We start from the raw sequence: 24877 nt of genomic DNA, 5'->3' as shown, positions 1-24877 counted from the left end.
TTCAATAATTGCGAGACTTATTTTTAATAATTTTAGATATTTTTATTTTAAATTCTTTCAACAAATACTGTGTGATCATAAATTAAAACTAAATACAACTTTACATCAATATGAATTTATGATTTCAAAGTAAATATGGAATTAGTTGAAAATGGACGGAAAGTTTTTCACTATGCACGACAATAATTTCGACTTATGCACAAATTCTTACCTAATTGGAATCTAGAATCTTATTTACATCAATAATACAATTTTTGAAAAGAGTTATAAACATAAATCACATTCTATGTGAATATCTTATCTAAATTATTAATAAACATGAGAATAATTTGTACATCCCTTATGAATATCAAAGGAGTATTATAACTACTAACCTATTAATTTACAAAAAATATATACTTAAGTATCTTATTTCTAACTAGATCACAGGAGAGTTCCAGAGCTTTTCTCAAATACTTTAATATTTAAAAGGTAACAAAATCAACTAAGTAAATAAAATAAAAACAAATGAAACTATAGTTATAACGCAGGCTTCTTGGCATCCGGTGAATCGGGGTGTGGCCGATCTGTGGAAAGAAGACACTCGTTAGTACCTACATACATAATTATTTTATTGAAGAACCTACTTAGGGATCCAAAAAGTAAGTAACTAAGCTATATTTTATTAATCTAAATCAGTAAATGACACGTGATATTATACCTGTAGCTTAATAATTTGTAGGGACAGTTTGCCTAACGAAGGACTTACAGACATGACATGACCTATCTATCTAGTAGCTACACAGACTATAAGAGTATAAGTAGATTTGTCGGGACAACTTACCTATTGGTCTTCTAAGAACTTCGCTCTCTCTATTAGCGTTGTACGCCGGCGGTGGATTACTGACCCTCAATGGTATATTACTTAGCCTATTAGGATTGCAGTTCTCATCTAAGGAGTTTTCTGAGCTATTGGCAAAAGTCCTTGGACTTCTATTCCACGTCTGCTGATAGGAACTTTCAGTTGTGACTGTGTTACATCTATTGTTAGTATGAGGAACATATTGCTCTGGAGACCAGTCGAAGACGAACGTATGACTATAGTTGTGAGTATAGGCTGAGGGCGTCCCGGAAGGCGTGGGTGGTGTCGTGGTCACGTAAGGGCTCAAGTCTTGCTGGCAAACGTCTGGAACCTTCTGCAGTGCGGACTCGGACCACGTTGGACTAGGATTCCACTGATCTATCAACTCTGTTTCGGTTATATTGAAACTCTTTGACCCTGGTCTTCTGCTAGCTATTGACGTGGCTGCCACCGCTACGAGCGTGTCTCCGCCTGACGTGATCGTCGAGGGGGTGCATCTTGGTGACATGTTGGTGATCGGAGTATTAGGTTTACTGTCTGGATTTTTTGCTTTCCGCTTCGCGTTAGGTTGAATCCTAGTATCTTCTATTCTGATATTGGGATACCTGGAATAGAAAGCTGAGTGTTACTTCGAACCCATTGTAACATTCTATGAAGAGTTTGAAAAGATCCTCAAAATGACTTAATCATCGAATCAATACATTTAAGGACCTCCCTTACCTGTTGTCCTGGAGCGACACGGAGTAGTCAACAGGTCCAGTTTCAGGCCTTTCGTAGGAGTAGTGCATGGGAGCCAGGTGAGGCGGCACATGGGGTATATGCGGCTGCAGACCAGCGTTGGGCATGATCATGGGCTGCCCCCCGTTGATGCAGAGGGGCGGGGTGGGCGCGTACTGCATGGGCGGTGGGTACACTTGTATGTCCGGCGGTGGGGGCCCGTACATCCGTGTCGCGGCCTCGTAAGCCAACCCGTAGTGGAGCTTGGACTGCACCGCGTAGTAGTGGTACAGCCAAGGGTTCGCCTTCATGACCGCTGCTTCGTCCTCACTGTGGACAAAGAAAACTGGTAAGTAAAAAGTAACCTCATGAATAATACTGAAGAGGGAAAATAAAAATAACGGGAACACCCAAATATTCCGAAAAACCTTTTTCCGAATTTGATAACACCGAATATGTAATTTACGAAATATTCCAATACCGATTTTTAAAAATACCGAATTATAAAAATCACGAAAATTATAATTTCGAATATTATAATCACGAAGATTTGTTATTACGATTGTTAAATATACGAACGTAAAAAAATACGATTACTTTAATATACGAAAAATAAAATACCGATTTATTATAATCACGAAAAATTCAAATCCCGATCGGAAATATGATAATTCGTGATTTTGTCAAAAAAAACATAAACGTTTTTTAAACCTTAGAACCAAAACCAAAAAATAGGTGCGACGACGAGCAAAGCGAGGAGGAGCGTGTTAGGTGCACATAGATATCGAAAAACAAAGCGGAGCGCAGCGAAGCGGAGCGGAGCGTTTCAAATATAGAGCAAAACAATTGTTAAATAGAAAACTATTTGTAGTATTTGTTGTTAAGTAACACAAGAAAACCTAAAAAACCTTGGGACCTGAACCTAAAGATAGGTGCGACGACGAGCAAAGCGAGGAGGAGCGTGTTAGGTGCACATAGATAAAGATAAAGATAAGATAAAAGATAAAATACACTTTATTGCACACAAAACGAAATAGTATCACAAACATAGAAAAGAAAAATGGTACAATTGGCGGCCTTATTAATAAAAGTAATCTCTTCCAGACAACCACATTGAAAGGAAATATAAAGTATAAAGAAAGGGGTAACGTGTGACAAGACAAGAGAAAATACAACATAATTACTATGAACAATGTGTAAATACCTACCTACCTACCTACCTACCAGATATTGAAAAACGAAGCGGAGCGCAGCGAAGCGGAGCGGAGCGTTTCACATAATATAGTTTAAAAATACATGTATAATAGATAACTACTTATTTCTTGTCAACTAAATTCCATTTGGGGATTTGTATTTTCGGAATATTAAAACTTCGGGATTCGTAATTTTAACAATTCGATATAATACAAAATCGTACATTTAAAACATCGAAATTATAATATTCGGAAATTTGACTTTCGTTGTTTTAATAAATCTGTTTTTTGAAATTTCGTTTTATCAACTGTTCGTGATTGTCATTATTCGGAAACTTGAAATTCGGGATTGTGAATTATTCGGAACTTTGAAATTCGTAATAATAAAAATCGTTATTTTCATATTCGTAAAAAAGTAATTCGGAATTATGTAGTGTACCCAAAAATAACATAGGTAACTAGTTAGGATAATTATGAAGTAATGTAACATAATGTTAACTAGGTAATACCTAAGTGTGTTGTAGATCCTTAGACCTATAACATAAATCTCTACCTAAGTGAGGCTATTTAATTCCTATAGGTCCACTATGGTGGGTAGTCAGGACAGTTTAACAAGAAGGCAATAAATCAATTCTGTTGGTAGTTTAGATAGCTATTGCCTTTATTATCGGAATGTTAACACTGACTCATTTCTATATTTAATCAATTGCCACGGTGCACTGTAGATAGAATTATCAGAGGCTTAAGTCCGTTTGAAGTATTTCCACATAGGTATACCTCCCTATTAATACCCATTCTCGGTATTTTATATCCATTCAGAAATAATGTGTAAAAGAAATTATAATACTAAGTTTTACTACAAGTTTTTCGTTTTAGTATAATGGTTGAGTCTGAAGTTATACGAGCTGTAAAGTTAAATGTTTATGCGATTGTGGCTGTATAGCTATACATACCTAACTACAATGTATTTAACCAGTTTAGAATCCTATTAATGTGTCGTTTAGAGAGAAATCTACTTACAAGACCTATTAGTTCCCAGGATATCTCGAAGTCCAACACCTTACAACCTGCACACTCCGCTTACAAAACTGTTCGGGCAAAATTATATAAGTAGGTACCTATCTACAACCGGCGGCCATTGTCTTCGAATGTAAGAAACAGTAATAAATTAAAGAGAAGCCTAACAGAAATAATGCGCAGTGACACCCAAAGGTACTATTAAATTTGTATCTAGCCGGTGACCTTTCGCGGCTACAAGGAAGGTTTGAAGACCTTTAGATAGCTGAGGGAAATGTCAACATAGTTGGACTCAACCCTGGACCCAGCTATAGTACAGTTGGAGTTCAAACTTGATAGCAGCACGGAGATACCTACTTTGGGTGGAAAGTTACTTACGAAGTACTTAGTTATCTAAAAGTTAATCGATAACTGAAACTTAAAAGACGACACCTATATAATTACTTAATACAATACTATTCAGGTTATATTTGCAGGCAATTAATGAATCATGATCATAGTTAATATTTTGCATAGATAACCACGTATACAAAGGTTGGATTAGTACCTACTGACCGAGAAAAACTCATAATTTGGTAAAAAGTTAACAAACCGATTCACCTGGTAGAGTTAGGTAAGTACTTATACCAAAAACTGCCCTTAAAATATGTATTGCATAAAATCGATACTTATCCCTAAACAAACATCTAAGATGAATTGCCTCAGCCGTGCTACCTACACGTGGCTCCGACAGTACAGTTCAGATATGTGTTGGACGGGAACAAATCGAGCCAGCATTCGCATTAGGAAACACTGATAGTTGTATAAAAGCTGTATAAATGAGAGTGGCGGATAAACCTTCATGTGCTAAGTGTACACATCTTGCACATTAACGAACTTAACCTTAATATCGTGGGGTTGGGTTTAGACGTAGCAATGTCTGTTGATAAGGCCGGATTGTTACTTCTAGAAGGCTGTGAAACAGCAACATTTATTTGTAGATATAGAAATACCTATGTAGGTAATTGTTAGGTTTAAGCGTTAATTGGATTCGCCTGTGTGATCCGGAAACCGATAATAAAGTTACCTATAGCTAAGCATAAAGGTGTGTAGGTATAATTTGTCGAACTCGCACTCTTAGAAAACGAGAAATAAATAAAATAATGAAGTGCGAGGGCGGAGGACAGAACTACAATTTGTTTCCAAAGCCACGCGCGAGCTTGCGCCTGCGCACGCGAAAGCTTAACACGTTTTTTTTGCGCATATTTGCATTTTATTCGCTCTACTTGTTAGCAGGTTAGTGCTGGATTTGGTTCGGAAATACTTAATTCAGTTTTACTACTTACTAGTAAGCTGAAAGGTTCATAATTTTAACACCAATCGCATACAAAACAACCATAGTGTACCAACAAAGGTTATACTTACCTATAATATGTACTTAGTTACCTATATACTTACTAAGTTACCTAATAATACCTACCTACACCTAGGTAAAGGTACCTATCAAGATCTACTGATCCAGAGAGACCATTAAATTCGTTATTCACGTACACTTACGGCTATTATTATAACAAACAGTATTTGTCACGGGTGAACAGCAAGCTAAGAACGTTTCGCAAGTACACTCGACAACATAAGTGTCTTAGCTAAAGTCCTGTGAGGTGAAGCCACTTCTACGGAAGCAAAGGCATACAAACTTAATTGCCACATGTCATCTTGTTCCACTTTCGTACCCGGGATGGATGAGGGCGGCTGCAACGCACCTTCGGAGAGGCATATATCAAGCAGTAGACGACTTATTAAAAAAGGTTTAAAGTAGTTTTTCTATTTTACTTTGGAAAGCATAGGCATTCACTTCAAATTTTGGTCCACTTTTATGTCGACTCATCCAACGCACCTTCGGAGAGGCATATCAAGCAGTAGACAACTGATTAAAAAAACAAGTTCACATTTTTTCTTTTTTACTTACTTTAGAAACTTTTGCACTCGCCTGTACAGCGTCGTGTGTGAGTGTGACAAATGATGCAATTCTCACGACAATGCAACCGGCAAGGGCTGACTGAAGCCCGTGGTTACAGGATCCGCGACGCAGTCGTGACTAAATTAAACCACTTTTGAAACTGTCACTTGCAGTAAAAATAGAGGCGATAGATCTTTGAATAGAAGGGTTTAATCGTTTGCGCTAAAATGCGAGTCACTTTTTAGCCAGTTTGTAGCTAATACCTATTTCCATAGCAAATTGCCGGTTAGGTTAGTTAGATACTTATAATAATATATTTAAGTAGGTATATTACTAATTCAATGTAACTAAGTAGCTTATAAATTATTCAGCTTGTTAGGCGAAAAATTGGGACCAGGCAAATCCTCTATTGTGTAGTAGGTTTCGTACCTCCCTGAGTATTGTAAAACGTACCTACCTGTTAAACTATTATAGTAGGTTTAGGTGAAATAGAACTTACGGATGAAATTTAATACTTATTAAGTATACTCAGGAAATGAAAATAAAAGCTGTACATAATATTAACTATACCTAGTTAAAGAGCTTAGAACGGGGCTATTATAACCATAAAAGAAAAACTAGTCGCAGTTTCCCTCAGAATATGAACTCCCTCCCTTCTTCCCATTGGTCGGCCGACACCATCCATCAGGCTCGGCTTGTTAAACACAGTTTCTCACATCGCAACAATGGCCACTCGAGGCATATTTCAAACCTTCCCGATAGAACATCGCCCGAGATCGCGCCAGCCTCCTTGGTCGCCACTCACTCTATCATGGCACTCGATTTTGGATCACGCTACAACGCACACGCTTTGGAATTATTACTGAAAATGTATATAATGGTAGGCACTGAAACTACTGCAGGTTTGCCGTGAGAAAACGCGTTTACGCGCTCAAATTGTACCCTATTTGTCTGACTGTCAAACGCGAGCTTTTGGTCGCCGATGAGCGCCTAAAATTATAACAAATAGAATTTAGGAAACGTTTTTCACTGTTTACTTTAAGAAGTCACAATTTTACTCACCACAATCCTACGCAAGCCTGTAGAGCTACAATCTGTAACAAGCTACAGTGAGCGGCTCGCACTATAAATCACCCCCTCGCAATATTTATTCGAGCCAGCCGTTTACGCGAGAAAATCCCGTGGTAGAGGCCCATCTTGTATTGATATCTCAATAGGGAAGGTTGTATAAGTGACCGCATGGAGTTATGGCCTGTAATTTCTCAAAGTCCAGGCTGCGCGATCCAGCCGGCACATTATCGGGCTGGCTAATAGCTCAGCTTAGAGCCAATTAGTTATATGGATCAACGTCCTATTTAATGTAGGTACACTTATATGGTGTTTTTTTGGATGGCATTTTGCGCGCTGTTTTTATTGTAGCCTTTGTAAAGGTGAACCTAGTTACCTACTCATTTGTAATTGATTTGGGATGGTGTAGAATGAAAAGATTGTCGTGTGTCTGAATTTAGTTGTGATAAATACTTCAAGCTTAAATAAATTTGGGACTTTGAATCACATAGATTATACCCATATTAAGCGATAAATTGCTAAGAACTTAATAAATATATTATCTAGATTTACGCAATGGTGTTTATTTCCCCACTATTACTTTATCATAAATATTAAATACAGTGGAATTAATTTAGTGTTGTTACTTTATATTATCTTGGACAGGTAATTATTCTTTAGTGGTTCGGTGTTGCCCGTAGCTATCCTCGTTACAAAACGATTCGTTATCTTTATCGAATCAGGTATCGATATCTAAATTAGAATTTGAAATTAATTATTCAACAATCTTTGCCAGATTTTAACCTAGTGAGATAGAGCGCCTTGATATCTGCTTGAGTTTAACAACTTACTCTGTATTAGGCAGATAATAAGCAGGTTCGGTGCTAAGTGATGGTCTAGTTTTGGAAATCATTCTCCTTACAGCACAGTACAGTCAGATTCATAAGTGAGTAAGTGTAGGTTATCGGTATTAATTTAGGTATAGTGTGTTAGTTTGGCTACAGCTTACAGGCAGCGTGCCCGGTGGTATGAATAATAAACGTTTATAAACCTACATACCTAATGTGATGTTGATTACATATCCAAAACCCATAAGTATATGATGATTTCGCCAAACATTAATTTTATAATCAAACATCGATGGACTATTAAAGGTTTTCTGGTCGTAGTTGTAACTCGTCAGGATTTTTTATGAAAATATATCTAAATAACTTTAAATTAAAGTTAACATGTAGGCATGCTGCCTAACCACAATTAAAATTAGATAAGACGCATCTATAACTAATCCACCTGCATATATTTGCACATCAGTAACCGTAAATGGATTTCTGCTGCTTTCATTAGTCTAAACATATTTTTTGCAATGTTTTATTCAATAAATTAACTAATGAGATACCGACGGCAACCTACCAGCGTAAAAACTATTGAATAAAATTTTCCCAGCTAACATCACCGACAAAGAATGCAAGACACGCGTATATACTTATTAACATGGATCTTCACATAATGTTGGTACAGAATTACATCCAATTACTAGTTAATTCATAATTACAATTTACCTTATAACTTGAAGAGCAGCTATTATTAAAGCCGTTTTCATAATTGGTTTAAGGTACGACGCATACTTGACAGTAAATCACATGTAGTTTAGTGAGCGGGCGGCCTAACGGTGAGGGTAATTTGGCCCGTGCTCATAGCAATTTTGAGGTATTTTTTTCGTAAATCACCGTTACCATTTTATATTTTGGGGTTTGTGTTGTGTTTTTAGTAAATACACAAACTTTTTACTTTTAATAGGTACATAAGTAGAAGTAGTCTTTATTAACACCTAACATTGTTGAATGTAGACGATGACTGTTCAGGGGCTACTTCAGCATGTTTGACGAAATACCAACGAAATTTCCCTTCCCAGATTTCTTTTTGCTGCACTAACCACGACTCTATGTCGTTGCATTAAACGTTTGTACAACAGTTCATGATGAGCAGCTGATGGGTCAATATCCGTGCCAGGAAAAATATAGGTAAGTACATTTAAGACTTAAGTATAATTTTCATTTTCATATTTTTTCCAGATATTTGATGGAGGCCTTCGGTTTGCCTGAAAGATTGCAAGAAGTACGGTAGTGATCTTCTGTAAAATTATATGTTTGCGAACCTTATTTAAATCCGTAAGTATTTTTGTTGAGCGGTCATAATTTACAAACATATTTCTGCGCGTAATGGTCACATTATCCCAACATTACGCTTAAACCATCGTATTGAGCAACTCCATTGATCTCGGGCACAATCAAACAACCAATAAAATTTAATAAAGGCCCATTTCTCCACTTTTAGTACCAATAATATAACGTAACACCGCCGTTCTCGGAAACCATAACTCCAATAACTATTGATACGCGAAGGTAACCATAAATATACCCGTTAAACAAATTTCTGTCTTATGCCGATGGTGTTAAGGAGATAGGCTGTTTAGCTGCAAGTACCTACGTACTCGGTGGTAAATATTTTCCGAAAAGGGACTAGCAAAACGCGATGTCATTCGATTGGTTACGATTCGTATAACAGGTTAAAATTTATCAGTGGACGACCCAACGGTGGGTCAACGTTGGTACCAACCCGAATCTAGAACAACGTTTTTTATGTTTCTAATGTATAGTTACGTATATTTATTGGGCAAAAGGTACTTTTAATTCCTTGCAGCATAAATATTATTGTTCTTGTAGGTACACTGAAGAGCCCTGCGGTCGTTCACTAATAAAGTCCCACCCATCCACCGTAGTTTATTTAACGAGTTTGTTCGCTGGGTAATTTCGATGGGTAAGATGCATGTACCTACGCAGGTTTGTCTGCCATTAGCGTGTCGTATAACGTATAAACCCTCGCGTTTGACGTCCGGGTAATAACTGAGCGGTTATGATGAAGTGATTTCACCCTTGATCGTGGCTATTGGAGGCTGTTTCAATATATTAATAGGCATTAAGAGGTTCTTTCGAGGATCACCGTTTAAGTTAGATGTTTGCAGTTTATATGTAATGCGAGGACGTTTACGTCTGAGCGGATTTCGATATGAACTATAATTAGGTATTTAAATATAGCACACGCTAACTTACGATAAAACCAACACTCGTAAGATCATAAGATGTCAGCTAACTCCATACCAAATTTCATTAAAATCGGTTCAGCCGTTTTGACGAGAAGATGACGTATTCTATTCGGCACGCGTTTTCATAGAAATGGGTGCATTTGTGGTATCTAGTATAATAGACGTCTGTGGTAGTATTCTTACCTCAACACCTGGTTAGTGCAGACCACGACGGGTCGTTGCGAGTTCTCCAGATTCTCCTTCAACTGCAACACGGCGTGGACCCACAGGAACTGCCCGCAGCGCCGCTGCAGCCGCAGCAGAGCTATGCACGACCGCTCCTGCTCCGACTGGGTTACTGGGGAGGGAGACGAGAAGTTAATGGGGAAGAAAATCAAGTGAAACTTTAGCAGCACTACCGAGTGGGCCTTTCAGGTTCTGACCAATTACATTACTGGGGTGAAAAAATGGCGACTGAACCAACCAATTAGAACTGGCAAATCGGGCCTACTCGACAGTGGCGACAATTATTATTGTAGAGATTTTATCATGATTTTATAGTCGCTGCATTCGGGAATCTTCGTCACATAATAATATTCTCTTCGGCCGTTCCTTATACCAGAAATTCACATTATCACAGTTTGCCATTTTCTTTTTTTCCTAATCTAGACTTATTGGTAAACAAATCGACGATAACGGCAATAAATATAGATTTATTTACTTATTTAATGTTTATGAAGTACTTGTTTAGTTGCTATTAAATGTTTGATGCCAATTTGTTTTATTTCATTTTTTATTTTTATTATCTCTCTTAGTATAAAGTGATTGCGTCAATTAAGTTCAACCACTATTAAACTTTATTGAAGGTAGGTATTCCAAATTTAGAATTTAGGCCGAATTTGTACAAGATAGGTAACAGCAAATAGACAACATTTTTGAAATAAACAAACCGTCAATCATCTACCACACGCCTTCCAAAAAGTAGACAAACAAAACTACTAGCCATAATCAGCTTATCAGCAATCAATAAGAGAAGATTACCATTTGTGACAAATCAACGGCCGCGGGTGTCGTCGGCCATATTTGGATGTGCCGGCGCACACCGCAGCTCCTTATTGGGAGCCATGTAAATTGCCATCACCATTAGCTCATTGACAAAGTCAACTATGACTTTGACACTGCCATAAAAAACTCCAAGCTATTACCACCCTTATTCCCCATGCTGTAAGACCGAGATTAGGTTGGCTGCTTGAGTGGTTATAAGTCGTTTGGTATTGACATAATCAAGGTGTCCAGTTAGTTGTAAGATGTTAATGTAACTCGATAATCACCGTATTAATAGGTCTAATTTTAGATCTATTCTCACGTAGGTTAATTGTAATTGAAGCTTGGCGTGGGTTTGTTTATAAAACAACAAGATGGATCCTACTATTTCTACTACATATAAGATTTATGACGTTTTTACATTAGTAGGTACCTATATTATACTATTTGTGCAGGGAATTTTTACAGGAGCGTAAGTAGGTGTACTTATTGTCATCAGAGACCTAGATTTAAGATGTTTCCAACCCATCACATAAAATATCATAAAAAATTCGTGAGCTATGAAAAAGTTTCAGTGACATATCACAAAATTACTCCAAAACTAATAATAGCGCCTGCAATATTGAAGTAAGTACATTAAACAGCGCATTAAATTTATATCAACGCACTCAATATATCCTACTCTACTTGTCAAATTAATTAAAACTGTCTGGTTGATTTCATTAACTACAGAACAACTTTTAATCAATTAGGTATCTGATTGATATCAATAAGATTCTCACATATTTATGCATAGGTATGCATAAAAGAACCAATTAAATTATAGGTTAGAGCTGCTATTTATTTCCACTGTAATGAGTTTGCTGTTGAGATTATATTATATACTTACTTACTTATACACACACACACACACGCACTAATGTACTCCCTTGCGGGGTAGGCAGAGGTGCATTGCTGCACCCACTTTTCGCCAGAGTGTTATGTTAGTAACTTACTTATAATATGTTTTATATATAATATGCTGTTCCTTGTATGTTTTTCCTGTGGGAATTCCGTGATAAAAAGTAGGCTGTATGTACTTGCTCAGAGTCTATATCAAATGTCATTCAAATCCATTCAGTAGTTTTGGCGTATAAGAGTAACATACAGATACAGTTACGTTCGCATTTATAATATTAATAAGTATAATAATAATAGTAAGGATATATAATACAATTATCCCACGTGACATTATGTCGTGGCTTCTTTGCAGCACAAATATTTCCCGTGGGAATTTTAGGATATGAAGTAGTTTGTGTTGTATATTTATAATCGTAAAACATTTTTTGCTATTTGTTCAGTACTTAAAGATTTTATTTCTAACAAAAGTAAATGTCACTTAAAATTGAAAATCATGTGCATATTGTTTGTATAGAGTTTAGTAACAATAATGGAAACCAAATTATTTAAATTGGCCATGCTAACTTTCTGAACAAGAATGAAATGCTTAAAACCGTTTCGAGGAATATGCTTCCAGTACAATTTCAGGTCATCAGATTTTAAATTAAGTCTCTATTTTTTTAATTATTCAATAAAAACTAATAACCTTCATTTGTCCTTTCTATGACGACGATTAGGATCATAGAGTATAATTACATTTGCCTACAAAACAAAAGTAAAAGTCAAACGTCAAGAAACGCAAACCTCATGTACTCTGTGAACCTCACAGCCCGTGTCACCCGTGTGCACAGAGTAGGTGCCCGTGTGTTTATTTCTCTTTATTGATTTAATTTATTTATTTTCTACCTTGTTTTTAATCTCTACTACGAATAAATAATAAACCAGTGGATACTACGATGACAACAAGAACAGAGATAGTATTTCTTCAGTGAGTATTATTGCTTCACAGAGTATTATTTGTAGGTTAAGAGTTAGATGACAGATGACAATGACATTCTACCTCACTGACGTTAAGTGACACTTGCTTTTTTTGTGGCGCAGGCAAAGATATTTATTTTAGTATTGGTTCTGTGACGTCATACATCCATTCAGCCGGCCAAATTTTAAAATTATATTAAAAAAGTTGTAATGAATAAAAATCAAAAATAACGAAATTAGTTTCTTAAAATGGTCTATATTTTCAAAATAAATTATAAAAAATACATATCATAAATTTATAGCATGGCCAATTGCACCACAGTAAGGTAGAATTCAATCGAACGTCAAGTAAACATGTATAGTAGAATGATGTAGTGAATGTTCTGTATATTTTACATAAATTATCAGATTTGTCAAGGAAATAAATTATTAACGACTCTGGTGACAGTTGCTGCGAACGAAACTACGTAAACTCAATATTATAATATGCCTACAGGGTGTTTCCAAAAGGATAGTCAGATCCATAGCGGATGTATAATTTTATTATGATTCGTTACAAGGATACTTTTATATAAAATATAATATTTAACACCATATTAAAAGTAAATAATTCATAACAGCTATTCTGTTTTGGTAGATTCATCGGTTAGTGCCAATCAATATCAATGTGAATTGTATTTTTTAGTATTGTTGTTGGTTTTTTAATGTTATATTTTTGATATGACAGTTTTTACCTTGATTTGACATTATTTTTTGGTCACTAGATTTTTGTGTTTGACGGAAGAATAGAGAGGCTTCATTTAGGGCTTAATATAAAGTTTTTATATCCATAAATCCAAAAAAGTTTTATTCATAATTCATTCAAAAAAATAGAACGCCCTTTATAATGGAAATACTCTAAACTGAGATAAAACGTATTGTTTCTTGGGGCTTATCATAAATTATGACTCACTTAATATCATTTCATTATTACAAATGAATTTTAAGTGAAAGTAGCAACCAGGGTCTGTTTACTTATAAATGTATTTAAAGTACTTGAAGTACCACTGGTAGGAACACCGTAACTTTATATTTGTCAATTATACTGAACATTTACTGTACCTATAAGTATTCTTTAGGGTCTGTTATTATGTTTTAGACAGTGACAGCATTTCTTTTATACCACAGTTAGCCATTATGCAGACATTGTGAAACAGGCCCGTAGTATTGAAATATCCGACTTATAAAATTGCAATATGAGAAATAAACTCACGTACTTCCAGTTACAGTATGCAGCTACAATCATCGTCATTGAGATGTATAATAGTAAACTTTCTTGATTTTAGACTTTAATAGCAACGCACAGGGTTCACGTTTTATTCACAAATTCTCACAGGGTTAAACCAACAAAGATTGTGAATTGCAGACCAGTATTAGGCCTTATTACTATTTTCTTTCTCGGAGTGTTCTTATCTGGCCTGAAATGACCACCTAAGTAGTATTTATTTTCTTGATGCGTATACCCAACGAATCTGTTCTATCGATTTGTTAGTCTCTTAATTTTCTTAATAAGTACTTTAGTTTACAATAAAACTAACTGAAAACAAAAATACGTCAGAATAACGATGAATAAAAATGTTAAAATGCAACAACTACAACAGCTACTTCCGATTTCCGTGTAAAAGACATCAACGCGGGCTAGAACTTTCATTTTATCTATGAATCGAAAATTTATAAATACAACTGATTTGGCCTTGTTATTTTAAAAACACGTCATACTAATAAATTATTAAATAAAAATAAAATTTTAATAAAACCTATTTCTGTACTTCGTAAAATTTCTGCTCTGCCTCTGTGGTCTAGTGGTAGAAGCTTCGCTTCATGACCCAGAGGTCCTGGGTTCGATTCCCGGGTGGGACCATCAATTTGTGTTTCTAAATTGTGGTTCTAAGTTTGGTTAGGACATAGAAGGCTGATCACCTGTTGTCCGAAACAGTGAAACGATCCATGCTGTCGGATGGGCATGTAAAGCAGTCGGTCCTGCGCCTAGCTCTCTCCAGTCGTGTCGGTCAATCCGTCCCATTGGGTTATGAGAGTGATGGAACAGAGAGTGCTCCTGTGTACTGCGCACACACTTGGGCACTATAATCTACTCCTGCGTAGATGGCTGATCTCAATTGAGATTGGCCGCCGTAGCCGAAATTCGGCTAGGAGGACATTATTATTATTAAAATTTACATCATTTTTTTTTAATTATTTGCAATTCTAAATTGTAGACAATCAAGATTGTAAAGACCCTATTTTCGTTTTCATTCTTCCAATCTTAATGCTTCTTTGGTAAAAAAAAAACGTATGTCATAGGAACAGCCCGCACGCGTCAATCACGAGTGATCATCGAATGATCCGATAATGGCTCGCGACAAGGACGCCTGCGCCTGCGCAGGGGGTCACTCTACCTTACGAAAAACTAAATTACTAGTTATCTTGTACCTCCTTTTTACCTTGTAGGTTGGCTGGTAGAAAATGCTTTTAGAATTAAGTCCACTTTTGTACACACATCTTGGTGTATATTTAATATTTGTACAATAAAGTATCAAATAAATAATTAAATCCCGCTCCATACTATCTACGAGAGTTTTTGTATTGTTCTCGGCAAAGTTATTCACTGTTAAAACTACTGGCGAGACCTGCCGAATAGTGCTAGCTACACTCATTCGCTATGTCCCGTGTAGGTTTGTCGAGAGTCTGGAGCGTGTTTAAGTTTCGGAATCTGCTGCGCTACTAACTGCAACTCTATAGAACAGAATAAAAGAATAGTAATATCATTTATTCAACGTAAAATTTCACAGTTACTTTTTGATTGTAAAGATTATAAGTGTACCAACATTTCGCATAGGCTCGCAGTCACTGAGAAGAAATAGTATGCTATCTCGTTGCACTATACCTACCGATTGCATGACAGCTCTTGTTAGTTGTTTTTTGTACAGATAGAGTAAACCCCGTGACCTCTGCCCGTGGTAACTCTCCCAAGTGGTCGAGAATTCAATTGTACGTTGGCATTGCTTGATTTGTGTTGGCTATGGTTTGTTGTAATATCAACAAATATACAGCAGATCTCTGTAATTATTTATCAATATTAATTTCCCAACAACTAAATATAAAATCCCAAAATGTGAAACAAATAAAGCTAACAATATTTTCACTAGTTCCTGAAACGTCTCGGTGAATCAACACGAGCAGTGAAAGTTGTTCAGACGTCGAGTTTGCGCATGCGTCGTCGTGTGAGGAACGATACTACGTGAGCGATTACATGCACTTGCTATGGAACCCTGAATGTAGCTTGTGCGAATCAACAAGACGGGTTGCATAGTTACTTCGTAAAAATTCAGATTGGTGACTATAGTATACAATTCTTGCACCGCTTTTGTAAGCGTTTTTATTTGGCATCTCTTATGTAATGTATAATTAGGGGTATTTTTTTCGCGGAAATAAACAATCAATGCTATCTACAACTTAACGTAACTTTATTGGCAACTGGCCAACATAAACCAGGGTACCCCTGAGACCTTGCGAGATTCTGATAGTTCTGGTGCCATGTTAGCTCTCCTGGGTATCAGCAAGTTCCTTCGTCACCGCAAAGCGTATACAAAGCCGGCCCTCGTGACTATTAATTGACGGAAAGCGCGCGAATTTCAAAATTAGAACAGTTTGAACGAACAGGTCATGAAGATTCCCTGACATGTGACGGCGTCGCGTACGTGCCGCCATTACCGCTGTTTGTTCTTGGGAAGTGAAAGTTTTATTTAGCAATTTACGCCTGGGATCAAGCCGTTTTGTTAGGTTAGTTTTAGATGGGAAACCTGTGGGTTGGTGGGGTGTTTTAAGTGTTACATTTCTGCACAATAGAAGTAGTATAGGTTATGCCAGACAGCCGAAAAAAATTGTAAATGTACCATAAATATAATGTATACCTTACTTACTTACATCTTCTCATAAAATATATTTTGAACCTATCTATCTAAAAATCTGTACCTACCTGTGTACCAAAGTATAACCATTTTACAATGAATTTGGGCACAAGATTCAGGGCGCGTGTCAAATTTTCTTTATGATTTATCACTGTCACGCGACACTAAAGGTTGAGTATAGCCCTCCACTAGTAAAACGAATAAATCATGCTAAAACGGTACCCATTGCGAGCTCTCGCCACATTAGCACGGGGCGATAACGTCACGCAGACTGCGATGTTGCGGGGAATCAGCAATGCAGACATCCGCGATTGTGTCCAGTTGACGAGACGATTTTATAAATTTTTACAACACTGTAGTTATGTATTTATACGAAGTGTAATTTGTTTCAATTAAATGGGATTGAAGGATGAGGCTGAAGTTTTTGTTACTTAATTTTTATGCTTATGAATGTATTAATTTTTTGTAGAAACTACGATACTAAGGTTAAGAATATTACGAGTATTATACTTTACCTTTTACTTTGTTTTGTTTTTGGAGCTGTTGTGGCGTAATGGATAAGGCCTCGTCCTCTCAATCGAGAGGCCGTGGGTTCAAATCCCGGCCTGTACCAATGAATTCTTATTTCAATTAAGGAGTTTAAGTACAATAATACCACGTGCTCTTACGGTGATGGCAAACATCGTGAGAAAACCTGAACATCTAGATTCTAGATGTGTATCCTAAGTGCATTGTACTTATTCCAAAACGGCGATATGATTCGCAACCTATCACGTGAGTACAAATGTGCTGCGAAAAGTGGGTGGCTCGCTTGTGAGCCACCTCTGACTACCCCTTCGGGGATTACAGTCGTGAGTGCATATGTATGTATGTATGTTTCACTTTATACTAGTTATATTTATTAGACACAAATATTGATGTACTTATTTGTTTATCACATATGATGTAGGTAAATAAAATATCGACCTTTACACATACCTATAACACCAAGTAACTTACCATGGCGCTACATTTTATGCCACTACAGCGATGTTTAAACAAGCCCGTGGAAGGATATTTTTAACGCTATGGACGTGAGAAGAGACTGACGTGTCGACGACGGCCGCTGATGGCTTATCAGCTCCTCAGCCACGGGATGAGGCTTAAGAACAAGAGTAGACATGACACTAATGTCCCAAAATGAATAAATGTAATATGGAATCGAAGGTGCCCAAATTCACGGTGGCATTGTAACACATGGTCAGAACGAAACAGGGTGACAGAAGAAATTTTTATCAGCGATTAATTTAATTAAACCATGCCCTTGTAACTAACAACAAAAAAAGTTATTTTACATTTGTTTAAAACACAAAAAAGTGCATACCAATCTAAGGATTGCTTTTCCTTTAACTGTCCAACAAATTGAACTCTTTTTTTTCTAAATATTTACTGAAGTTGGCCTTAGGGACTTACTCAGTTTTACCCTAACTATGGAGGAGGCGCCGATAGGCGCCTTCACCTAGTAAATTGAACTCGCTATACATATAGGTACTCGCTACAGTACTTATTGAAGTATAATTTGGCCAAATACAGATACAATATTAAATTTACAACCGATATACAACTTTTTTCCCTATAAACAATTGCAAATTCTAAACTTTCGTAACCCTCTGGCGGGTTTCCATCGATCTTCCTCAGCTCCACCGCAGTGCAAAATAATATTTTTATTGCCGTCTCGCGGCGCGGCGTACGCGCTTTATCAGCAAATATTATGTTTAGCAGCCTATTAAAATAATGCTCCGGAACAACAGATTTTCTTTATTGCGGCAACGCGCGCGAATGGTTAACGTTCTCGGGTAAACTTTACAAGATGTGGGAATTTAACTTTTAAATGCGCTTACGTAATCTCTGCTGGGTTGGGTTTGGGAAAACTATGGTTTTAGCTTTGGATGGATTGTTGGTTTGTAATGTTTTAATTTAATTACATATCTGGTGCCGATTAAAACCGAATCAATTATAACAAAAACTAAAGATGATTTTTTATTACGGATAAATCGATTTGGATTAAACATGTCTTGTGTGAGAAAAGATAACACATACAAAATAAATAATCATTAGGATCAGTCGTTCGCTTCGACGCATGCTTCTCAAACTTAACACTAGATTTTATAAGGCGTTTACATACCTACTGTCCGTGCCTGGGCTAACCCAGACTAGCCCTACCAAATGTATTTTTTAATATAAATCCATTTTTGTATGCAATTTTTTAATGTACAATTGTTAGTTCCGTGGATTAACATGTCTTAGCCACGGCCAGCGCGTAAACGCCAGAAGGCCTTGCACGGGGCGCAAGACGCTCACGTCAAGACGTGCCAAAAGTTATTCGTCACATTCCCTCACGTCTTGGCGTGCGCGTCTTGCGCCCCATGCTATACCTTCAGTTGCGGTATAAGCTAATAAACAAAATAGCACACAATGTACTCACTGAGTCGATGCTTGCTCTGCGCCTCCTTGCAGCAGTCAGGGTGCAGCAGGTGGTACCAGCTGGCGCCGTGCAGCGCCGCGCGCTCCCAGCCCAGATGCCACTCGCTACTGCAGGAGTAAGGTTAGATTAGAACATGGAGGTTGTACAGTTTGCATGTAGATAGACCAGCTCCCAGACAGCACATAAGCATCGTCGTTCGCCTCTCAAACATATGCCAGACCCATACAAGTTGCGTCATATTGCGCTGCTTTTTAGTGGCTTAGAATTATTCTGTTTCTGGTTGTCATTGAAATCAATAAACCAGGAGAGAAGGGGGGACAAATACAATCTGCTTAGTTTAATGCTTCTTTTAAATTTACCAGTGTGTACTATATACCTAATCGTCGCGTCGCTCTTACGGAGAAGGGGTACGTTATGATAAATATAATTGAACCCCCAAGAACAGTACTGATCTAAACTAACTAGGTAACTAATCAAATAGGTATCATTGCACCATAATGATAAGTAGTTCCGGTAACCGAAAAGCAAATAAATATCTCTAGTTTAATTGTACAAGGTCCAATCTCATGATTGATCGATTTGACCCCTCAGCTGTTTACATTGTACATGTCAAGTTCACTTTTAATTGCATTTATCATATCAAATTGTCTTTCATTTTGATAGTCGAAAGTTAAGTATTTTAATGATTATGGCTGATGTGATTAATTAACGGTTTTTGTTTGGTATGGTTGTAAAAAATATAGCTACCATATTTATATGCTTTAGTAATAAGTCACTTATCCATCTAAGTTTCTAGTAGAGAGAGAAGAACCAAATATTTTTTTCACCAATTTTAAATGTCGTTGAACAAAAGTTGTTCAGATTGACCACTGAGTCACCCCTTTCGGCTTAGTATACAATTTTTGCATCACTCTGTATAAATCAATCTGTTCTCTATAGTATAGGCTAAATAAATGAATATAAAACAATGAATATGTTGGCCATGAGCTCTTTACCATGAAATCTCTTCGTTTAGAAGATCACTTACATTACAGATGAGCGAATGACAAACAATTGTGTTTGTATTATTTATTATGTTGAGCAATCGGTAAAGTTTGCAATGTTAATATCATGGAAATTTCAAAACGAACCGTAAAATTTTATCAAACAAATCTGTATTAAGATGGGCCATTACCAAAACATAAACACAATACATGTTTAACGCTTTCAAGATGCTGTCAAACGTCTTATAAATGTGATATATTAAACAACCGATAAACATGGTTTTATTTTCTTTACGGTGAATTTCAGGTGATGATATAATAAATCACCTGGCGTAAGAATAATCATTAGTTTTTTTGTAATGTTTCCTAAAATTATTACAATAATAGTGGCTGGGAATTATAACCTGCTCTTTCAGCTTCAAATACCATTTACCAGCACCCTGTATAGCATGTGACAGTTGCAACAAATAGCCCCACAGTCGCACATTACATTATTCATGGGGAGCCTCAATAATAACTAACACGAGAAAATTTAATAACAAGGTGACGTCAAACTTGCAGCGTATCGCATAACATACGGACAGACAGAACAATGATGTTTATGAGTATACATGCAATGGCATATTGTATACCGTGACATATGCTACTGCATGATCACTCTAACCATACACTAATAATAATCCTAGTCCTTGGTTGAACAGATAAATTGTAGTCACATAAGCCTGGGAATAGAATACTGATGTGATTTATGTGGTGGAGTTGATTGTTTATAATGTTTTTAAATGTACCTACTGAATACTTATACAGTTAAGCATTTGTGTATTCAGAAAATAATGTAATTAATAACCTTGACAATGATAACGGACTAATTTTCAGTCAAAATACTAAGATGAAAAGCCAAAGGCGTTGCAATCGATGGATCAGCTTTAGCCCTAAATTTATATAGATAGTATAAGAAAATAAAGTCGATTGTAGATTGAATAAAGTAAGACAAATACTCCATAGGTTTGTGTACAGTAAAACCTGTAAGACCTTATAAGTTATAAGAGCTTAAAGCAACATCTTTAGATCCATGACATAAAAGTGCTATGAATGCCTCAGTACATCACAAGTATTGTATGCAAAAGGAGTGCTACTGATGGTGACGTTGCAATAACTACTGAATCCAACTCTAAAGTGACAATGGTGATATATTATGATCCATCGTAGTAAATAAAAGGTAGAAATTTGAAAATTAGTACCCTGATTACTTCAAATCTTACATTACTTAGCACAACTTTAATAATTATATTAGGAATATTATTGACATGAAAACTAGAGTTCGAGCTAAACCAAAATTAAGTATAATATATGTAGATTATGTAGATACACAGTCATATATCAATAAAATGGTTGAATGGATACTTTTATGAAATTTACAGAAACCTTCAATAGCAGTTATGATGTTAAAAACGTATAATGTACGAGTATAATGCAGTTTCAAATACTGTCTCACAGATGTAAACATAAAAATATTATTTATTTATTTATTAAATCCTTTATTGCACAAATATAAAAATAAGTGTACAAAGGGTGGACTTAATGCTACAAGCATTGCAACCCACAGGAGGTGCAAGAAAATTTTATTATAAGGTGTGCAAAAAGAAAACAACACTATTACTACAAAATTAAAACAAGTCACTTAATAATAATTACCAAATATAATATAAAATACGTAACTACATAAAATATAAGTTATGAATATATAAATAAGCATAATATAAATGATATATACATATATATATATATAAATAAAATAAAAATAAATATATTTATATATATATATAAATATTATATAACAATAATTAATTTAGAGGTTCAGGAAAGAGCTATCAACTAATTTTACTATACAAAATATTACGCTACGGTATAAAACATACGGTATAAAATATTCAGATATCACAGAGGAGCAACTTAATAAACTTGAGCGCCTTCAAAACTTTTGCATACGTTTCATATTTGGTTTACGCAAATTTGATCACATATCCGAATACCGCACTAAGCTCAAGTGGCTCCCAATCCGCCTTCGCCGGAATGCTCATATTCTCTCCTTACTCTACTCTGTGCTGTTCAATCCCTCAACACCGGCGTACCTTAAAGAGCGCTTCGTTTTTAAACTTCACGCAGACAACAGGCCGATGAGATCCTCACAAAGGCTTTTGTTGGAGCTTCCAACGCACACCTCTGAGTTTTATGGCAACTCCTTCACAGTAACCGCCATACGGCTGTGGAACTCACTGCCATTGGAAATCCGTTGTGCAAAATCAGCTTTTGCTTCCAAAAGACAAGTAAAGGAATATTATCTGTCCATTATTTAATAGTACCTACCTACGTATAAATCTTTATATAAGTATATGGTATGTATGTATATATATAAGTATCTATTATATTTGTATGTATGTATCTAAGTATTTATTATTAAAACATAAAAAATATCACTAGTATTTAAATGCAATACGTGTACACCTTCCTCTTCTACTCAATAAGTCTCTCATTCACCCAAAGGTTGCCTGGAAGAGATCGCTTTTAGCGATAAGGCCGCCTATTGTGCTTACTCCTTTTGTAATTTAATGTATGTTATGTGTTTTGTTCAATAAAGTTATATTGTATTGTATTGTAAAACACAATACGAGTCGAGTACCTATAAGCAAATCAGCACCCTACATAACATCGCCACACCCATTGTCCTCACGACACACTGCGCCTGCGCCACTGACGTACACACATGAATATGAAACACTTCCATACACTGTCATATGTCTTCATCATGACAGGAGCCCTCATTGACAGAACGCATCAATAACACAACTTTATTGTCCACAACCTTGAACCGGCTTGTCAAAGGCGGCCATTTGCAAAACAAATTCGTCTAAGGGATTATATGTCTGTGTTGTGGGAAGCCGGCGGATTGAGACATTAGTCAGTGAGTCGCAGGATAAATCTTGTGTAATTGACTTATCTGTTCAAATGCTGCTGATTCACGATGATTTTCTCTTTTCGTGATCTTTAGAGCAGGTTCTAAAGTCGGTGGGGCCATTGAGACTGTGCGGCTAAATCCTAATTTATATTTTTGAAACTAGTTAATCTGATAGACTAGCGTAACTTACTGGTATCATTTAATCGAAATGAGTAGTTAATACATACTTAAGTCTGACAAATTGAAAATGCGTTAACCTTCACAAATTAAATGATGTCCAATCTAATGGTTCGATTATTTAGTCGTTGAAATACCAGCCAAGAGCATGTGCAACTTTCTGGAGTTCTACATTTCTACAGGGTGTCCGTGCACGAGAAATATTTATTAAATGACAAGAGGTGACTCAGAGGTTCTTACTGAACAAATTTTGTCCGTCAGTAGATTTTTGGAAACTCATGAAAAAAATATTCTCTTCGTAGGTACTATAAATGTCATGCGACCAATTTTTTAGTTGACAAAGTAAATAAATCGTGTCTTACTTGGAGTCGATGTGCAGTATCTTCATGTCCATGGCGTGCACGGTGGTGAAGACGTTGGTGGCGCCGAGCACGACGCACTCGCGCGTCTCCGGCATCGCCAGCGGACAGCACGCGCACACGAACACCGGCTCATTGCGCGAGCACAGCGGCAGGTACGACACGAAGTGGCCCCTCACTAGCACCACCTGCAACACACACTACATACAGACACACACACACACACACACACACGACAGCACGCGCACACGAACACCGGCTCATTGCGCGAGCACAGCGGCAGGTACGACACGAAGTGGCCCCTCACTAGCACCACCTGCAACACACACCACATACAGACACACACACACACACACACACGACAGCACGCGCACACGAACACCGGCTCATTGCGCGAGCACAGCGGCAGGTACGACACGAAGTGGCCCCTCACTAGCACCACCTGCAACACACACTACATACAGACACACACACACACGACAGCACGCGCACACGAACACCGGCTCATTGCGCGAGCACAGCGGCAGGTACGACACGAAGTGGCCCCTCACTAGCACCACCTGCAACACACACTACATACAGACACACACACACACACACACACACACGACAGCACGCGCACACGAACACCGGCTCATTGCGCGAGCACAGCGGCAGGTACGACAGGAAGTGGCCCCTCACTAGCACCACCTGCAACACACACTACATACAGACACACACACACACACACACACACACACACACACGACAGCACGCGCACACGAACACCGGCTCATCGCGCGAGCACAGCGGCAGGTACGACACGAAGTGGCCCCTCACTAGCACCACCTGCAACACACACTACATACAGACACACACACACACACACACGACAGCACGCGCACACGAACACCGGCTCATTGCGAGAGCACAGCGGCAGGTACGACACGAAGTGGCCCCTCACTAGCACCACCTGCAACACACACTACATACAGACACACACACACACACACACGACAGCACGCGCACACGAACACCGGCTCATTGCGCGAGCACAGCGGCAGGTACGACACGAAGTGGCCCCTCACTAGCACCACCTGCAACACACACTACATACAGACACACACACACACACACACACGACAGCACGCGCACACGAACACCGGCTCATTGCGCGAGCACAGCGGCAGGTACGACACGAAGTGGCCCCTCACTAGCACCACCTGCAACACACACTACAAACAGACACACACACACACACACACACACACGACA

General features: G+C 37.4%; 1 protein-coding gene across 1 annotated transcript; it reads right to left on the bottom strand.

Annotated features, from left to right (window-relative positions):
• Nucleotides 1–39: 39 nt before the first annotated feature.
• Nucleotides 40–24218, bottom strand: LOC105389570 (neuronal PAS domain-containing protein 4). The gene is made up of 6 exons (XM_011560701.3): nt 23627–24218; nt 19149–19255; nt 10041–10194; nt 1562–1888; nt 824–1446; nt 40–566 (listed from the first exon to the last, which is right to left on the bottom strand). Exons 1-6 carry the CDS (start codon nt 23719–23721, stop codon nt 520–522), a joined length of 1353 nt encoding a protein of 450 aa, XP_011559003.3. The 5' UTR covers nt 23722–24218; the 3' UTR covers nt 40–519.
• Nucleotides 24219–24877: the final 659 nt, after the last annotated feature.

This window comes from Plutella xylostella, chromosome 7, assembly GCF_932276165.1.
Source record: "Plutella xylostella chromosome 7, ilPluXylo3.1, whole genome shotgun sequence".
Taxonomy (NCBI): Eukaryota; Metazoa; Arthropoda; class Insecta; order Lepidoptera; family Plutellidae; genus Plutella; species Plutella xylostella.
The sequence above is the reverse complement of the archived record's forward strand: the minus strand, read 5'-3'. Positions and strand labels throughout refer to the sequence as shown.